At 43.2% G+C, this 18,008-nt stretch overlaps 1 protein-coding gene across 3 annotated transcripts in view; it reads left to right on the forward strand.

Moving 5' to 3' along the window:
• The window catches only part of LOC146799056 (alpha-1-antitrypsin-like), a 276,754-nt gene extending 262,163 nt beyond the window's left edge, over positions 1–14,591 (forward strand). For all 3 annotated transcript variants that reach the window (XR_014968838.1, XM_085626461.1, XM_085626462.1), the window contains one exon: positions 14,336–14,591. Coding sequence is in view for 2 of the 3 variants with exons in the window: in XM_085626461.1 (XP_085482587.1) it covers positions 14,336–14,521 (186 nt within the window). In the remaining variant the exon portion in view is untranslated. The remainder of the gene's footprint in view (positions 1–14,335) is intronic.
• The last annotated feature ends 3,417 nt before the right edge of the window (positions 14,592–18,008 follow it).

Below are 18,008 nucleotides of genomic sequence, written 5' to 3' on the forward strand. Positions count from 1 at the left end.
CCCACCCCATCTATGTGTGGGCACTGCTGGGGGGACTCTGCACCACCCCTCCTATGTGTGGGCACTGCTGGGGGGACTCTGCACCCACCCCTCCTATGTCTGGGACTGCTTGGGGGACTCTGCACCCACCCCTCCTATGTCTGGGACTGCTGGGGGACTCTGCACCCACCCCTCCTATGTCTGGACACTGCTGGGGGTGATAGGCACCCACCCCTCCTATGTGTGGGCACTGCTGGGGGGGACTCTGCACCCACCTCTCCTATGTCTGGGACTGCTGGGGGGACTCTGCACCCACCCCTCCTATGTGTGGGCACTGCTGGGGGGACTCTGCACCCACCCCTCCTATATCTGGGCCCTGCTGGGAGTGATAGGCACCCACCCCTCCTATGTGTGGGCACTGCTGGGGGGACTCTGCACCCACCCCTCCTATGTGTGGGCACTGCTGGGGGGACTCTGCACCCACCCCTCCTATGTCTGGGCACTGCTGGGAGTGATAAGCACCCACCCCTCCTATGTGTGGGCACTGCTGGGAGTGATAAGCACCCACCCCTCCTATGCGTGGGCACTGCTGGGGGGACTCTGCACCCACCCCTCCTATGTGTGGGCACTGCTGGGGGGACTCTGCACCCACCCCTCCTATGTGTGGGCACTGCTGGGGGGGACTCTGCACCCACCCCTCCTATGTCTGGGCACTGCTGGGAGTGATAGGCACCCACCCCTCCTTTGTGTGGGAACTGCTGGGGGGACTCTGCACCCACCCCTCCTATGTGTGGGGACTCTGCACCCACCCCTCCTATGTCTGGGACTGCTGGGGGGACTCTGCACCCACCCCTCCTATGTCTGGGCACTGCTGGGGGTGATAGGCACCCACCCCTCCTATGTGCGGGCACTGCTGGAGGGACTCTGCACCTACCCCTCCTATGTGTGGGCACTGCTGGGGGGACTCTGCACCCACCCCTGCTATGTGTGGGCACTGCTGGGGGGACTCTGCACCCACCCCTCCTATGTCTGGGCACTGCTGGGAGTGATAGGCACCCACCCCTCCTATGTGTGGGCACTGCTGGGGGGACTCTGCACGCACCCCTCCTATGTGTGGGCACTGCTGGGGGGACTCTGCACCCACCCCTCCTATGTGTGGGCACTGCTGGGGGGACTCTGCACCCACCCCTCCTATGTCTGGGCACTGCTGGGAGTGATAGGCACCCACCCCTCCTATGTGTGGGCACTGCTGGGGGGACTCTGCACCCACCCCTCCTATGTCTGGGCACTGCTGGGGCTGATGGCCACACACCCCTATGTGTCTGTCCACTTGCGTGGTAGGACCCGTACCCACGTCCTAGAGGCATGGGTACGGCCCGCACACCTATGGGACCCCAACAATGGCGGTACGGCCTGTACCCATGCCTTTGGGACGTGGGTACGGGCCGTACCGCCATTGTTGGGGTGACGTAGGGGTGAGCGTGGTACGACCCGTACCCACGCTCTTAATGCGTGGGTACGGTGCGTAGCACAATTGTTGTGTTGCCGGTTCCCGTCCATGTCGACTTCCGTGGTGGCGGACGCAGGCCTTGGTGGACACGCCCCCCCCCCCCCGAAGTGACCAGGCCCTGGGTGTCAGGTATGTACAGGGCATGTATGATTTTTAACTTGGGTGGGGTTTATGTTTCCTGCCCCTGCCCCCCCCCCCTTTGCCCCTGGGTGTAGTTCTGACCTTCTGCGGCGTCTGCGTCGGTTCCTGATGCACCAGGTGGACTACTATGAGGGCCGGGATGACACGTAGGTTGGCGTCCATGGCTGTCCGTCGCATACAGGTGCTCCTTCTGCGCGTCGTCCTGATTTCCCGGCAGTTTTTGGCTGCCGGAAAATATAATCCGTGCGGAGTGACGTCGGTACGAATCGTACTTGCTGGTTCGTGAAACGCTGCCTGACTCCGTCCGGACGTGACGTCCGCGGTGTCCCGGCTCAGAATTGTGGCAATGTTTTTGTGGGTCGGTGTTTTTTAGGAATCGTACGGAAATGGTGTTTCCGTACGAATCGTACTTGCATGTTTGTAATGTATTTTTACCGGGTACGAGTCGGACGGAGAAAATGCTCCGTCCGACGGTTCGTACCCGGTTTATTATATGTATTTATATGTAGTAAATTAATTCTAATCACAATTTTATACATTCCAGCAGCAGGGGATATAATTAGTAACCCCAAGCTACTGGCCCTCATGTATTCATTATATCCATATCCTATATCCTTGGTCCCGATTCTTTCTGCCATTTATATAAGCATAATCCATTATATAATATAGCTCACATTTATGCTTAACAGAAATTTTTGGTTATGCTTATTGGTGAAATTAAATCCTAACAAATAAGATCAAAATGTATTAGTACACATATATATTGATGTATTTACAACAACAACAATTTATATATAGTATCTTGGAGCACATAGCACTTTAACATTTATTAATATTTGATTTTTTGCACATTCTTTCATTTTTCTTTCTCCTTTTTTATTCTTTATAGGGAATCACTCTATTACTTTATGCCATTTTTAAATGCACCATCAAGATATTTGGAAAATTAAGACCCACTAAGACTGACAGTCCAATTAGGCATTTAAGCGTTTATTAATTTGACTATACCTTCCGATGGGGGTTCAGGCAACATTACTAGGCTATACAGGGATCTGTATGGTCAATCTGTATAATTATGGTTGGACACAGGAATAATGCTTGTTTATAATGTAGAACTCTATCTGCATATATATTTTTCTAAAAAATGTATTTATACAAATATATATATATAATGCAGAAAGGTTTTACTACACAAATGAAATTATAGTATGCTGTCTATGTCAACTAAATGTAAATGAGGTACCAGCAATTTAAAAATGGCAATCACAGTTCAAAGCGTGTCATGCGATCAAGGCCGAGGGACGGCCGAAACGTGTCATTTATTTAGAAGCACGGATCTGGGTCCACACTCGTTTTTTCTGGGAGAGGAGTAGAATGAGGACGAGAAACTGCAAATACATATATATATATATATATATATATATATATATATATATATATATATATATATATATATTTATATATATATATATTACCTACTGGCGGTCGCCAGTAGGTAGTTATAGTTAGGACCACGTTTCCATAGGAAAACCTCAACATTCTATTTTGAATAACTTTGAATTTCTCAAAATAGGTGGGGCGCTACGCTCCGCTCCTACCCTGAAAGTCTCGGGGGGATCCGTCAAGCGGGGGCTGAGATAAAAGGGGGGTCCCAAAACGCGTTTTTCCCATGCATTTTTCCATAGGACCTTTAGAACGAGCTACAGCCCGAACGGCTGAACAGAATTACTCAAAATTTGGCAGAGAGGTAGTCCCTAGGTCAAGGAAGTGCCTTTTGTAGGTTTGGTGTAAATCTGTTCAGTAGATTCTGAGAAAATAGCCTTTAAATCAATATATATATCTGAGCCCGCTTACGGTACGCTTACCGTACGCTTACGGTAAGCGTACGGCGGCGTGCGCGAGCGCGATTCTGATTGGCTGTTAGATCTTAGTAAACATTCGAATCGGCCGAAACCAGGAAGCGGCGGCCGCCATTTTGTGTATTTCACTCTGAAAAAAAAGAGTGAAAACAAGGAAAGGGGGCAATGAGGAGAGTTACAGACCCCCTAACATTTGTAAGGGGGTCAAAGAAGGACAGAAAAGTACAAAAAAAACATTTATTGATTTTAAAAAAAATCACGGGGTACGCGTACGGTAAGCTTACGGTAAGCGTACGGTAAAAAAAATAAAAATAGATAAATGAAAAGCAGATTTAAGAGTTTAGAAATTAGGGAGCTCTAAAAAGAGCTGTTGTGTTTATGAAGTCATTTTTTTAGTGGTACCTACAAGTAAGTACCGATGCAGAGTCTAAGGTTCAAGAGGAAGACTCTGTTCCCTTCATCATTGAAGTGCACACCATCTCCTCTATAAATGTCTTGCATGTCATAACGCAAGTTGTTGTGGTAAATGGCACCCATACCATAGTCACGGAGGAAAGCAGAAACAGATTTGTTGACGTGCTTTCTTGCTTTGTCAATCTGTGGACAGAAATGATTGGACCAGTTCCATTTTTGCCTTTGGCATATGTTGGAAAACACAAAGGCAGTTTTAGGGAAAAGTGTAAACAGTTGTGCAAAGGTGTCCTTCATAAGCATTTCCAGACCTACCCCAGTCAAAGTGCCTAGGTCATTGCCACCACAGTGCACTATTATGAGGTCAGGGTGTTGGATTTGAATGAAGGATTTCACCAATGGCATCAATTGGTGCCACTTTAACCCTCTCTGACCAATCCATTTAATGTCTACATTTGGCAAAGCAAGGTCTCTCACCATATGTGTTTTCTCTGCAAACTTTTCACTCCAGAAGACATAGCTGTGCCCTACAATCCACACTGTGAACATCTTCAAAGGAGAACTGGATGCACTCAGGAGGTGTCTTTCAGTAGAATGGCAATATGAAAAGAAAGACAGTTTGGAAATGGAGGCATACATATTTTTTTAAAACAAAAAGAACTGATTGGCTGTTTCATACCATTCTAGAATAAAAACTAGGCTGTATGTGAAAATTAATAGAAGCATGTTTTGTATTGGTACAAAAAAATGTGTAACCAAAGAACAGTACTATGGATTTGCTGTTAGGCTTGAAAAGTCAAGCACTCTTGCTCTGTGGAAATGAAACATTGTGTGGTGAACTTCTGACCTAACTCCACACAGCAGTGTTCCATGAGCTGTTGCTATGGTAGCAGGCAGAAGTCAAGTTGGGGGAAGGGTACTAGGCAGAAGTCAAGTTGGGGGAAGGGTACTTTTGGAAAAGGGTTGGTTTTCAACCAATAGAAATGTGTGATTACATTTGAAAAAAAGGGGGAAGCACTGAGATTTGAAATTAACATGTATATGTGTGGAAAAAGAGAGGGAAAGTTTGCCATTATCTGGTTCTGCTGAGAGGAGAGAGGTGTACAGAACAGAGGTCCTGGCTCTGATAATCTGCTGTTTGAGTGCCACATTTCTTTCACAACTAACTAATTTTAAAGGTGAGTTAAGAGTTTGAGAGGGGATGTATATGGTAAATTAAGAAATGAATAATAGAAATGGGAATTGTTTTTGTTGTAGTTACACATGGTGGTTTCATAATGTGACAGTGTGTAAAAGTGATTTACACTTGCCCCGAAAAAAAAAAGAGCAGTAAGTGTGCTTTCAAATTGGCAAAGAAATTTCGTTTTGGGACTAATGTGAAAACATGACTCTGTGTGCATAGAAGAATTATAGGCAGAGATTTATTGCGTCTTGCTCTGGTGATTTCACAGTTGCATTAGATGGAAAGGGGGAGCGAATTTTTTGGGGAAGAAGCAGAGGCTTAGCACACACCCATGTGCTTGCCATGTATAGTCATGCACAGTATTTACAAGCGAGTGGGGTTTTCAGGTTTCAGTCTGTAATGCAAATACATTCAGCATCAATAAGGCTGGTTGCCCTTGCTGGACTGTAGGCAGTCACCGAGAATACACATGGTGGTGGTCTGAAAAAACAGTTTGGACATGTGCATTTAAATAAATCAAAAAAAGTGGTTTCATAATGTGTCAGTCTGTAAAAGTGATTTTCACTTGTAAAAAGTGATTTTCACTTGCCCCGAAAAAAAAAAGAGCAGTAAGTGTGCTTTCAAATTGGCAAAGAAATTTAGTTTTGGGACTAATGTGAAAACATGACTCTGTGTGCAGAGAGGAATTATAGGCAGAGATTTATTGCGTATTGCTCTGGTGATTTCACAGTTGCATTAGATGGAAAGGGGGAGCCATTTTTGGTGCAGAAGCAGACTCTTAGCACACAGCCAGCTACTTACCATGTGGAATCATGCACAGTATTCACAAGCGAGTGGGGTTTGAGGTTTCAGTCAGTAATGCAAATACATTCAGCATCACTAAGGCTGGTTGCCCTTGCTGGAGTGTAGGCAGACACCCAGGTTACAAATGATGCAGGTCTGAAAAAGCAGTTTGGACATGTGCTTTGTAAAAAATCTGAAAAGTGGATTCATAATGTGTCAGTCTGTAAAAGTGATTTTCACTTGTAAAAAGTGATTTTCACTTGCCCCGAAAAAAAAAAGAGCAGTAAGTGTGCTTTCAAATCGGCAAAGAAATTTAGTTTTGGGACTAATGTGAAAACATGACTCTGTGTGCAGAGAGGAATTATAGGCAGAGATTTATTGCGTATTGCTCTGGTGATTTCACAGTTGCATTAGATGGAAAGGGGGAGCCATTTTTGGTGCAGAAGCAGACTCTTAGCACACAGCCAGCTACTTACCATGTGGAATCATGCACAGTATTCACAAGCGAGTGGGGTTTGAGGTTTCAGTCAGTAATGCAAATACATTCAGCATCACTAAGGCTGGTTGCCCTTGCTGGAGTGTAGGCAGACACCCAGGTTACAAATGATGCAGGTCTGAAAAAGCAGTTTGGACATGTGCTTTGTAAAAAATCTGAAAAGTGGATTCATAATGTGTCAGTCTGTAAAAGTGTTTATCACTTGCCAAAAAAATAGAGTAGTAAGTGTGCTTTCAAATTGGCAAAGAAATTTCGTTTTGTGACTAATGTGAAAACATGACTCTGTGTCCAAATAGGAATTACAGGCAGAGATTTATTGCGTATTGCTCTGGTGATTTCACAGTTGCATTAGATGGAAAGGGGGAGCCATTTTTTGGTGCAGAAGCAGACTCTTAGCACACAGCCAGCTACTTACCATGTGGAATCATGCACAGTATTCACAAGCGAGTGGGGTTTGAGGTTTCAGTCAGTAATGCAAATACATTCAGCATCACTAATAAATATTTTTTCAGTGAGTATGGTAAGTCAATAATAATAATTGTAGTCTCTCAAGGACAATGTAATGTGATAAATGATTTTTAGTGTTTTTTAAAAAAAAAAAAAAAAAAAGTACGCGCACCGTACGCGTACGGTAAAAAAAAAATAAAAAAAAGTTTTTAAAAACATATGTAAAAAAAAGATGAAAGATAAGGTTGGCTCTTAAAAGAACCATTGTGTTCATGCAGGGACAGAGGAAAGGAAGCATGGGAAAATTATTCAAAGCGACAAATGTGCTGATCTATTTTGTTGTTCACTAGGGAAACACTGGTCTCCCTATGGCAAATTAGATCTTTACAAAATGTGCAATGAATATCAACCTTCCGAAATCGAGGGTTCATTTCCAGAGGGCCAGCAAAAGGAGATTCTCCCCCCACAGATGAAGGGCTCACCTGACCTGCAGAAGAAGGAGTCAGCCCTGCAGATGATGGTTCAGGCTGAGCTACTGTGGATGTACTGGCTCGTCTTTCTGAAGAGTTACCTCCAAAAAGATGACCATGTGTCCTTCCGTGTACATCCTGGAGGTGCCTCTTCATGGTGTGATTCCCAAAGGAATACTTCCTGTTAGGATTACCTCTAGAAAGTACACGCTTACACAGACAGCAAGTAACTAAGGGTGCATTCACCTTTTGCTGGCCTTCTGGAAAAGTAAAATAATCCCAAACATAAGAAGGCTTTTGTTTCCTCGATCTCTGCCTCAAGACAGTGCTGCTGGTGCTAGGCTCACTCTCAGAAGAGCTCTGCTGTTCTGCCATCGTATCCCAAAGACAAACCAGCTCCTTCTCCCAAGGGATCACAAGCAGAAATGAGGGGAATGGGTGTGGTGTAGGAGAGTTCTAGAACTGAAAGTAGTTTCAACCAATCAAAAGTTGTGTTTCATGATCACATGACCTACCGTACGCTTACGGTACGCTTACGGCAAAAAGTACGCGTGCGCGTAAAAAAGACACGCGCTTCCGCGCATGCGCATAACAGTCACTCCCCGGCACTTCCGCGTAACGTGCGCGTGTGGCGTAAGCGCGCACGCGTCCCACGCGCAGTACGCGCGGCTACGCAAATTGCGTAACTATACGCAAGCAGCGTAGATAGATTACGGACGTTGCGTAAACCGTACGCTTACCGTGAGCTTACGGTACGCGTACTAAAAAAAAAAAAAAAAAAAAAAAAAAAATCTGGTAATAAATTTTACATGTTTATTTAAAAAAATATATTAAAAAAAAATATTTAAGGATTTTAAAAATTTAAGCATAGTCTTTATAAAATGAAAGAAAATTAAATTAAAAATATGTTTGAAAAAAATGAAGAATAAAAAAAAAAATTAGCATTTAAAAAACCTTGCAAATTCACTGAAAAAACCATGGGTTACACACACGTTATAGTTAGGAATTAGCATTTAAAAAACCTTGCAAATTCACTGAAAAAACCATGGGTTTCACACACGTTATAGTTAGGAATTAGCATTTAAAAAACCTTAGAAATTCACTGAAAAAACCATAGGTTTCACACACGTTATAGTTAGGAATTAGCATTTAAAAAACCTTAGAAATTCACTGAAAAAACCATAGGTTTCACACATGTTATAGTTAGCTGGACATTTTACTCGTAAAAAACCAATGAAATTGCCCCGTTATAGTTAGTTCAGCTAACTATAACTCACGCGCCCGCAATGCACTGCTGATGACGTCACATATTACATCACTCATGACATGGTCAGTGACATCCCTCATGACATCACTGATGACATCTCAAATGACATCACTGATGACCTCACTGATGACATCATCCAGTGAATGTGTGTTTTTCTGAAAATTAAATATGTTTTATATATGTATATCTCAAGGTCGATGGAAGAATAAATGGGTATATAAGTGTCTAAATGGATGATTTGTTTTTAAAAAATTGATTGTGTAACTGACTGATTAAGTGTATCTCTCACTTTGTGTATAAGTGGCTGCATGGGTTGGTGAGTAGCTACATGGGTGTCTATATAGGTTAGTAGTTGTTTTTTTGAGTATCAGTCTGAGTGTCTGTATGGTTCGGTGGGGGGTATTACGTAGTGCATAGGTGCATGAATGAGTGACTCACTGTTTGTATGTGTTGAAGACAGCATGTGTGCAGGACTGTATGGGTGGATGAGTGTGTGTATGGGTGTGTTAGTGAGTGAATGACTGTCCCAATAGTGTCTTCAGGAGTAACTACATATGTTTTAAACTAGTATATGTGACTATTGGTGTATATATGTGAGTATATGTGAGAGGGACAGATTGAAAGAGTTCCTGTATGAATAAGTATGTGTTTCTATAAGTGATTGTTTAAAAGACTAAGTATGTGTAAGTTTCCGTAGAAGTAAGTGTGGTGGTGTGTGTATAACTGTATATGCAGGTGAATGTATGTTTGATTCTTTATTAGCATGAGTGACTATGTGTGTGAGTAACTCTATGGATGAGTGGCATTATGTAACAGGATGTATAGGTGTATGAGTACATATGATGAGTGAGTACATGTATGAGTGACTGTATAGGACTGTTGGTGAATGAGTGGATGTGTATGTGGATCTTAGAATTACTGAAGAGGTTGTTGTAACTGGTATTGGTATGTCCATTGTTTTGAAAATTTTAGTCTCTATTTTTGAATGTGTGTATCAAAGCTTATATTAAGGTGAGAGGAGGTCTGCCACTCTATCACAAGGATGATGTAATCAGTGAGGTCATCAGTGATGTCATTTGAGATGTCATCAGTGATGTCATGAGTGATGTCACTGACCATGTCATGAGTGATGTAATATGTGACGTCATCAGCAGTGCATTGCGGGCGCGTGAGTTATAGTTAGCTGAACTAACTATAACGGGGCAATTTCATTGGTTTTTTACGAGTAAAATGTCCAGCTAACTATAACATGTGTGAAACCTATGGTTTTTTCACTGAATTTCTAAGGTTTTTTAAATGCTAATTCCTAACTATAACGTGTGTGAAACCTATGGTTTTTTCAGTGAATTTCTAAGGTTTTTTAAATGCTAATTCCTAACTATAACGTGTGTGAAACCCATGGTTTTTTCAGTGATATATATATATATTCACTTAAAAAACCATAGGTTTCACACACGTTATAGTTAGGAATTAGCATTTAAAAAACCTTGCAAATTCACTTAAAAAACCATAGGTTTCACACATGTTATAGTTAGCTGGACATTTCACTCGCAAAAAACCAATGAAAATCCCCCGTTATAGTTAGTTCAGGTAACTATAACTCACGCGACCGCAATCCACTGCTGATGACGTCAGATATTACACCACTGTATTTAGACACTTATTTACCCATTTATTCTTCCATTAACCTTTAGCTATATATATATAACAAATATTTATTTTACAGAAAGACAGATATGTCATCAGTGATGTAATATCTGACGTCATCAGCAGTGGATTGCGGTCGCTTGAGTTATAGTTACCTGAACTAACTATAACGGGGGAATTCAATATACCCCGCGATTTAAAGAAAAAAAAATGTTTTTTCACCCTTCGGGGTCCTTCTGTGACCCCTGACAAAGGATAGGGGGTCAGGAACTCCCTACCCTGCCCCCTTTTCACGTTCTCCACCTTTCCTTTTCAGTGCGACAGACAAAATGGTGACCGACACTTCCTGATTTCGACCGATTCGAATGTTGACTGACATCTAACAACCAATCAGAATTTGGTGCGCGCCTATAGATATTTATGTACTTTTAACTGCAATTTTCTCAGGAAATACTGAACAGATTGACACCAGATATGCAAAAAGGCACTTCCCTGACCTGAGGACTACCTCTCTGCCAAATTTCAAGTAATTCTGTTCAGCCGTTCGGGCTGTACCTTCGACTAAAGGTCCCTATGGAAAAGTGCATGGGGAAAATGTGTTATGGGACCCCCCTTTTTTCTCGGCCCACGCTTCATGAATCACCCCGAGACTTTCAGGGTAGGAGCTGAGCGGAGCGCCACATTAGTTTTGAAAATTTTGCGAAGATTCGTCAACCGGCGCCAAAGTTATTCAAAATAGAATTTTGAGATTTCCTATGGAAACACGGTCCTAACTATAACTATCTACTGGCGACCGCCAGTAGATAATATATATATAGACATATATATATATATACATATACATATATATATATATGTATATATATATATATATATATGCTCCTTTATTCCCTCCTTTATTCCCTCCTCCTGCAAAAATAAAAGCACTTGCATATGGGGCATCATAGGTGCCCCCCAGTGCCCTTGACCAAGGCCCAGGGATAAAGGGGGGCCCGTTACAGGCCCCAAAATCTGTTTCCTCCTGCCTTTTCATGGCAGGTTGACCGCCACAAAAAGACCGGCGGAAAGGGATATCATAATGGCACCGCTGCAATGCTGGGACTGCGGTGTGTTCCAACAGGCAGTCAGATACAGTCCACCTGTTGGACCGTGACAGACGGTCTTTCCTCTTGCCATGTTTCCGACCGCCATGGGAATCTGTCGGGTGGAAAACCTGGTTATGATGGTGGTGAAACTGCCACCGACAGGCTGTCGGTGGCCATTTCACCACCATCGTAATCAGGCCATATGTTCTTGAATGCTGTGTAATGTTTGTCACACCAAGGGGACCATTACGATGGTGCTCAAATTTTTCTTGGCCACCACCGTAGCGGAGATTGGGTGCAACTGCCATGAGTGAAGCGGTCCAGCCCATGGTATTATGATGGGCCTGCCCCCGCAGCGGTTGAAATCCGCACCATTAACATTGTGGCGGGCTGTGCTGGCAGCAGCACCACTGCATCGCAAAAATGAGCACGTTGTGCATTTCACTGCACTACGTGGCAGGCACTCACTGTGACTGCCACTTGGTTCAGTGAAATGTACCCCCAGTGCACCCACACCCCCCGAACACAATCCCCGCCAGTCTTTCCATACTGGAGAGACCGCAGTGGAAAAGCTGGCTTCCGCATACATCCTAATCCGGACGGCGGAAAAAGATAGGCACCGGCACAGCGGACTGGTACTGGTGGAAAAGCGGCAGACGGATTTTCACACTGCCGCGGTCACCACCGCCTTCATAATCTGACCGGCGGTTTTCAATGTTACGATCGCGTGCGGAGACCACTGCCAACCCGGCAGTGGCGATCTGCCCGCAATCGTAATAACCTCCCAAGTGCTTAATTTGAGCATGTGTTTGCCTGTGTTCAGCACCAGCACTTATCTTTTAATTCCGGCACATATTTTTGGCAGTCGATCACATGGTGGCAATGTCTGAATATTTTTAAACAGAACACGTTCCAAGAGTATTTCGCAAATCAATAAATATTTTACAAAACTAATCATAATAATACCAGTCAATCAATCAATCAATCACGGATTTGTGAGGCGCAGCTAATCACCAAAGAGGGTCTCATGGCGCTGAGGGAGGGGAAAAGGGGGCACGCAGCTACCAGAAGTTCATGGATCTGCGTCAAAGAGTCAGGTCTTGAGGTCCTTCAAGAACTTGGGGGAGTGACGGTGTCTGTCTGAGGTGGAGAGGGAGGGTGTTCCATGCCTTGGCAGTGTGGAGGGAGAAGGAGCATCCTCCTGCTCTGGTCTTCTTGATGCGAGGTACCATCGCAAGAGAGAGCTGGGCCAAGTGGAGCCAACATTGGTATGTGTGGAACGTGAGGTGTTGATTCATGTAGGCGAGTCTGGTGTTGTGTAGGCCTGGGCAAAATTTCCGTTCCGTTCGCGGAATTTGCGATAATTTGGCATTTCCGCGTTCCGCGGAGAGCGCGGAAATGTCAAAATTTCCGCATTCCGCAGCTTTGCGATAATTTGGTTCTTGCTCGCGCTGTGAAATAATACATTCTTGCGCGCGCGCGCGATCGCCTTACCTGAATCCCCGCGTTTGCCGACAAGTTTTCCCGATCCGGTCGCGTTCTCCATGAGATGTTGTATTGTTTTAGCGATTTGCGCTGTCTCGCGACAGTTCGCGTCCGCAGTGACGTCATGCGTCGCGCCATCACGTCTTTCTTCTCGCGATCATGCACCGCGAGACAACTGAAAACAAGATGGCCGCACCCGCGAGCAACCGCAGGGGTAAGTTAGCGACCCGCAACCATGCAGAAAATATCGCGAACGGGCGGGAAAAAAACTTCCGCATCTTCGCGATATTTCCGCTTGTTTGCAGAGATTTTTAACATTTTTGCGATAATTTGCGAAAGTCGCTTTTGCAAATTTCGCCCACCCCTAGTGTTGTGAAGGGCCTTGTGAGCATGGGTGAGAAGCTTGAAGGTGATTCTCTTCTTGAGGGGGAGCCAGTGTAGTTTTCATAGGTGTTGGCTGATGTGGCAGTGGCGCAGTAGGTTGAGGACTAGTCTGGGAGCGGCGTTCTGGACGTTCTGGAGTTTGTGGGTGAGGTTCATATTGATCCTGGCATAGAGTGCATTGCCATAGTCAAGTCTGCTGCTGATGAGGGTGTGAGTGACAGTTGAAGGTCTTTTGGATTAGGCAGAGAATGTGGCAGCAGGAAGAAGTGATGACATTGATCTGGTGGTCCATTTTGAGTTTGGAGTTTAGGATGATTCCAAGGTTGTGTGCGTGGTCTGTGGGGGAGGAGGGTTCCCAAGGGCAGGGTGCCACCAGGTGTAGTTCCAGGCATTGGGTTGTGGGCCGATGATGAGCACCCCAGTTTTGTCTATGTTGAGTTGTAGGCAGCTGTATTTCATTCACCTGCCGACTGCTTCCATTACGTCTTGAAAGTTGTGTTTGGTGATGTTGGGTTTGTTGGATAGGGAGAGGATGAGTTGGGTGTCATCTGCGTATGATACGATGTTGAGTATGTGTGATCTACTGATTGCGGATGCGAGCGGGGCCATGTAGACATTGAACAGGGTTGCGCTGATGGAGGATCCTGTGGGACTCCGCAGGTGGTTGGTGTGGGATCCGAGAGGAAAGGATGAAATCTGACCCATTGCGTTCTCCCAGAGAGAAAAGAGCGGATCCAATCGAGGGCCTTGTTCCAGATGCCCACGTCATGGAGTCTAAGGGCTATGGTGCAGGAGAGACTGTGTCGAAGGCCAATGAGAGGTCCAAGAGGATGTGGGCCACAGTCCCTACTCTGTAGAGGAGTGAGTGGATGTCGTCTGTCTCTGCGAGAAGGGCGGTTTCAGGTTCTTCCTGAAGCCATCTATTTCAGTCTTGTAGATTTGACTGACCTGCAAAAGTCCAAACTGTCACATTTGTATGAGTGTCATAGTTAGTTGGTAGTGTTAGTACTTGCATTTGACAGTGCTGACCGAAACCATGAATTAGGCAAGCCACAGTGACCTCCTAAGAATTATCTTGGGCCCTGGTACTTATTTATTTGTTGAATAAACAATGCATAGAGCTTTCTATTTGTAACATTGTTCCAGTCGCCCTTTTATCTTTGTAATCTGTTTCAATTTACCTTTCAGGCTGTTCACAAGGCAATGCTAAGTGTTGATGAGAAAGGAACAGAAGCTGCAGCCGCAACTGTTGTGGAAGCTATCCCAATGTCCCTACCCCCTGAGATCACATTCAACAGACCCTTCATGATACATATCTACACCGAGGAAACCATCCTCTTCACAGCAAAGATTGTGGACCCAACTAAAAATTAGTTTTATGTTCTTTTTATATTCTGATTGACCTTTTAAATGTGACAAATAAATTACAAAGTTGTGGCATTCAGTGGAACTGGCAACGTTAGATTATGTTACACAATTTACAGAATTTTTAAAAATGTATTTGGCATCAATATGTACAATATGCCCAGGTAATCAGTGCTTTTACCACTTCAGTTTGTATTTACCTTCCCACGTAACTACCACTCAATTCAAGACTACCAAAGACAGAGGAGCATTCTGCAGCATGCATAGAAAGAGGAAATTGCCTCTGAGATTGTTTTCGTCTATGAAGGTGTCCCTTCCTGCACGAAAACAATCCTGCCTGCAACGCAGGCACCCTTGCAACATGTTGTGAGGTTGCCTGCTTTGGCGCTAGGTAGCACTCAAGGGGGTTCACTGATAGAATATCGATGGTGAGAACATTGATGGTAAAAATATCCCCCAAAAAATATAGATTGTAAAAGTATAGACTCCCTATACTTAAACCGGTAAGTACAAAAATATTGAATAAAAAATATTGGAGTTAAAGATATAGATGTAAAAAATATCAATTTAATAATATAAATATAATGAAATATTTATATTAAATATATAAAATATTAACAAAATAAAGGAAATGTATTATTCATTTTAACTAGATATACAAATTTAACTTAATGTTAAAAAATATATCACGCAAACATAATAAATTATACATATACATATATTTACTTTGAAATAATGTATTAACTATTATCTTTATTTAATTTTGTAACTTTTAAATTATATAAAAATAAAATATATACATATATCAAAAATTTTAAATTAAAAAAAACATTCTATAATTAATTAAAACATTAAATTATTAAAACAAAAATAAAACGTACATTTCTCAATACAATAAATACAACAGTAGGGAAAATGTTGGAGAGCGAAATAATTTAATTTACTATTCAACTGCAATGAGTTCAACAGTAGGGAAAATGTTGTATAGCGGATTGGCAAAAATTAAAATTCCCACTCCAGTGAGTGCAACACTAGGGAAAGTGTTTGGTAGCGGGTGGGAAAATAACTATTCCCACTCCAGAGAGTGCAGCAGTAAGGAAAGTATTGGATAGCAGAGGGGTAAAAATTACTATTCCCACTCCAGTGAGTGCAACAGTAGGAAAAGTATTGGATAGCAGAGGGGTAAAGATTATTCTTTCCAGTCCAGTTATTGCAACAGTAGGGAAAGTGCTGGACAGCGAATGGGTAAAAATTACTATTCCCACTTCAATGCGTGCAACAGTAGGGAAAGTGTTGGATAGCAGAGGGGTAAAATTAGTATACCCTCTCCAGTGAGTGCAACAGTAAGGAAAGTGTTGGGTAGCGGATGGGAAAAATAACTATTCCCACTCCAGTGAGTGCAACAGTAAGGAAAGTGTTGGATAGCAGAGGGGTAACAATTATTATTCCCTCTCCAGTGAGTACAACAGTAAGGAAAGTATTGGATAGCGGAGGGCTAAAGATTACTATTTCCATTCCAGTGAGTGCAACAGTAGGGAAAGTGCTGGATAGCGGAAGGGGAAAAATTACTATTCCCACTCCAGTGAGTGCAACATTAGGTAAAGTATTGGATAACGGAGGGGTAAAATTTACTATTCCCACTCCAGTGAGTGCAACAGTTGGGAAAGTTTTGGACAGCGGAGGGGTAAAATTACTATCCCCACTCCAGGGAGTGCAACAGTAGGGAAAGTGTCGTATATCAGAAAAACAAAAAAAACTAATAACATTTAAACAATTTAAAAAATATATATATATATTTTAAAAATATTGAATTAACTATATTAAACATAAAAATAACACATATAATGCTAATAACATATAAAAAAGTACAAATATTATATAAAATAAATTAATAAATACATTTATAAACAATATTTATTTAAAAGTAGCAAATATTAATAACCAAACAAATAATTTAAAACATAAATACATTTATTTTATTTCCTACCCTATAACACCACACATATAAAAAAAGACATCAACATTTTCATTTAAATGTATTTCCATAATTACCATAATTAGTAATGAATTTAAAATATATGTTTTTAATAAAACAATATATTTAAAATTCACATTCTTTAACACTATAATATCCACATCACACACCTAAAATTGATTACACAATTAAATTGGTCAGGTTGCTACCCTGGTCCCCTTCCACCTGCCCCAGTTCACTATCTGTGTCCCTCTGCCCCATCTTGCCTGCCCTCTGTGGACAGCTTCCTGCTGTCAGGATTTTGCCATCGTTTCATCAGGTGACACTGACAAGGGCCATTTGGGGTTCAGATGTTTCAAAAACATCTACACACATTGTGGTGCAGTCCAGGCTTCTACACTACCTTCATGATGCATCATGGTCCCTATAATCATTTCAATCTCAAAATCCTACATTGGTCACACCCTGGTGTGTGGTGCTCTGTTCCCTCTTGATTCCTAAAGCCCACAGCCTTCCTTACCCTTTTATATCTACATTCTGGACCTTTCTCTCTTTGGGCTCTGATCCACATCAGGTTCCTATCTTTCCTGCATCCTGTCTTGTGCCTGGTGGTTTCCCTGGTCTTCCTCTTTCTAAGTTCCAGTTCTGCCTCCCTCCATTAGTGCCCTGATTGCTTACATCTGGTTGATTCCTCTCTCCCTAGACCTGTTCTCCTCCCCTGAGCCTCCCACTATTTCAGCCCGGTAAGCCGAAAGTACAGCTGGTCACAATTGACCTTGCTGCAGAGTCTCCTTGTGCTCTGTTTGATCCAAGGGTGACAATTAGACTCAAAAGCTTGTGGCTTTGGCACAGAGAACATGCCAGTGCTTCTTATCCATAGGAAATTCTTGGTGTCTCCTTGAACTCTGTGAAATTAATTTTCTCCTTGACTTCTTGTAAGTTATTTTTCACTTCAAAGAGAGATTATTTCTGAGTTCCAGATAAACTATAATTTATGATAGTTTGTCTATTGTTTTCCTGCTTTCACCTGGTTATTTATACTCATGTTATCTTTGCAGTTTTCACCACAGGCTCTCCAGATCAATGTTCAATCCCTATTTTAAGTCATCAGCTTCTGCCCTGCTTTCGTCCTAGCCTTCAGGTACTCTCTTGTTTTTATGTAGCCCCGTCTCGGGGGAGCCTTTGTACCTGCATGGAGCTAGCACTAACCCACATTCCTTTGCCTTGTCCTAAACTCTGCTAGTGTTCTTGACCGACTATTTCTGAATTAGCTAAATCCCTAACATTGTCCCCTGTGCATGCAAGCCTGCCCTATGTGGTCAGCTTGCTGTCTATGCTCACCTTCTCTGTGCCCTTCATTCTCTGTGTGGACATCCATTACTTCTCACTCCTGCCCTCCATGCCCGTCATGTTGTCCCATCCCAGCCAGGCCTTTCCTCTGCAGTCAGCCTGTTCCCGGGCAGCACCCCATCTTTCCTGCCTTCAATTATCCAACTTTGTGCCTGCTACTCCCTCCTCCGC

This window comes from Triturus cristatus, chromosome 9, assembly GCF_964204655.1.
Source record: "Triturus cristatus chromosome 9, aTriCri1.1, whole genome shotgun sequence".
NCBI lineage: Eukaryota > Metazoa > Chordata > Amphibia > Caudata > Salamandridae > Triturus > Triturus cristatus.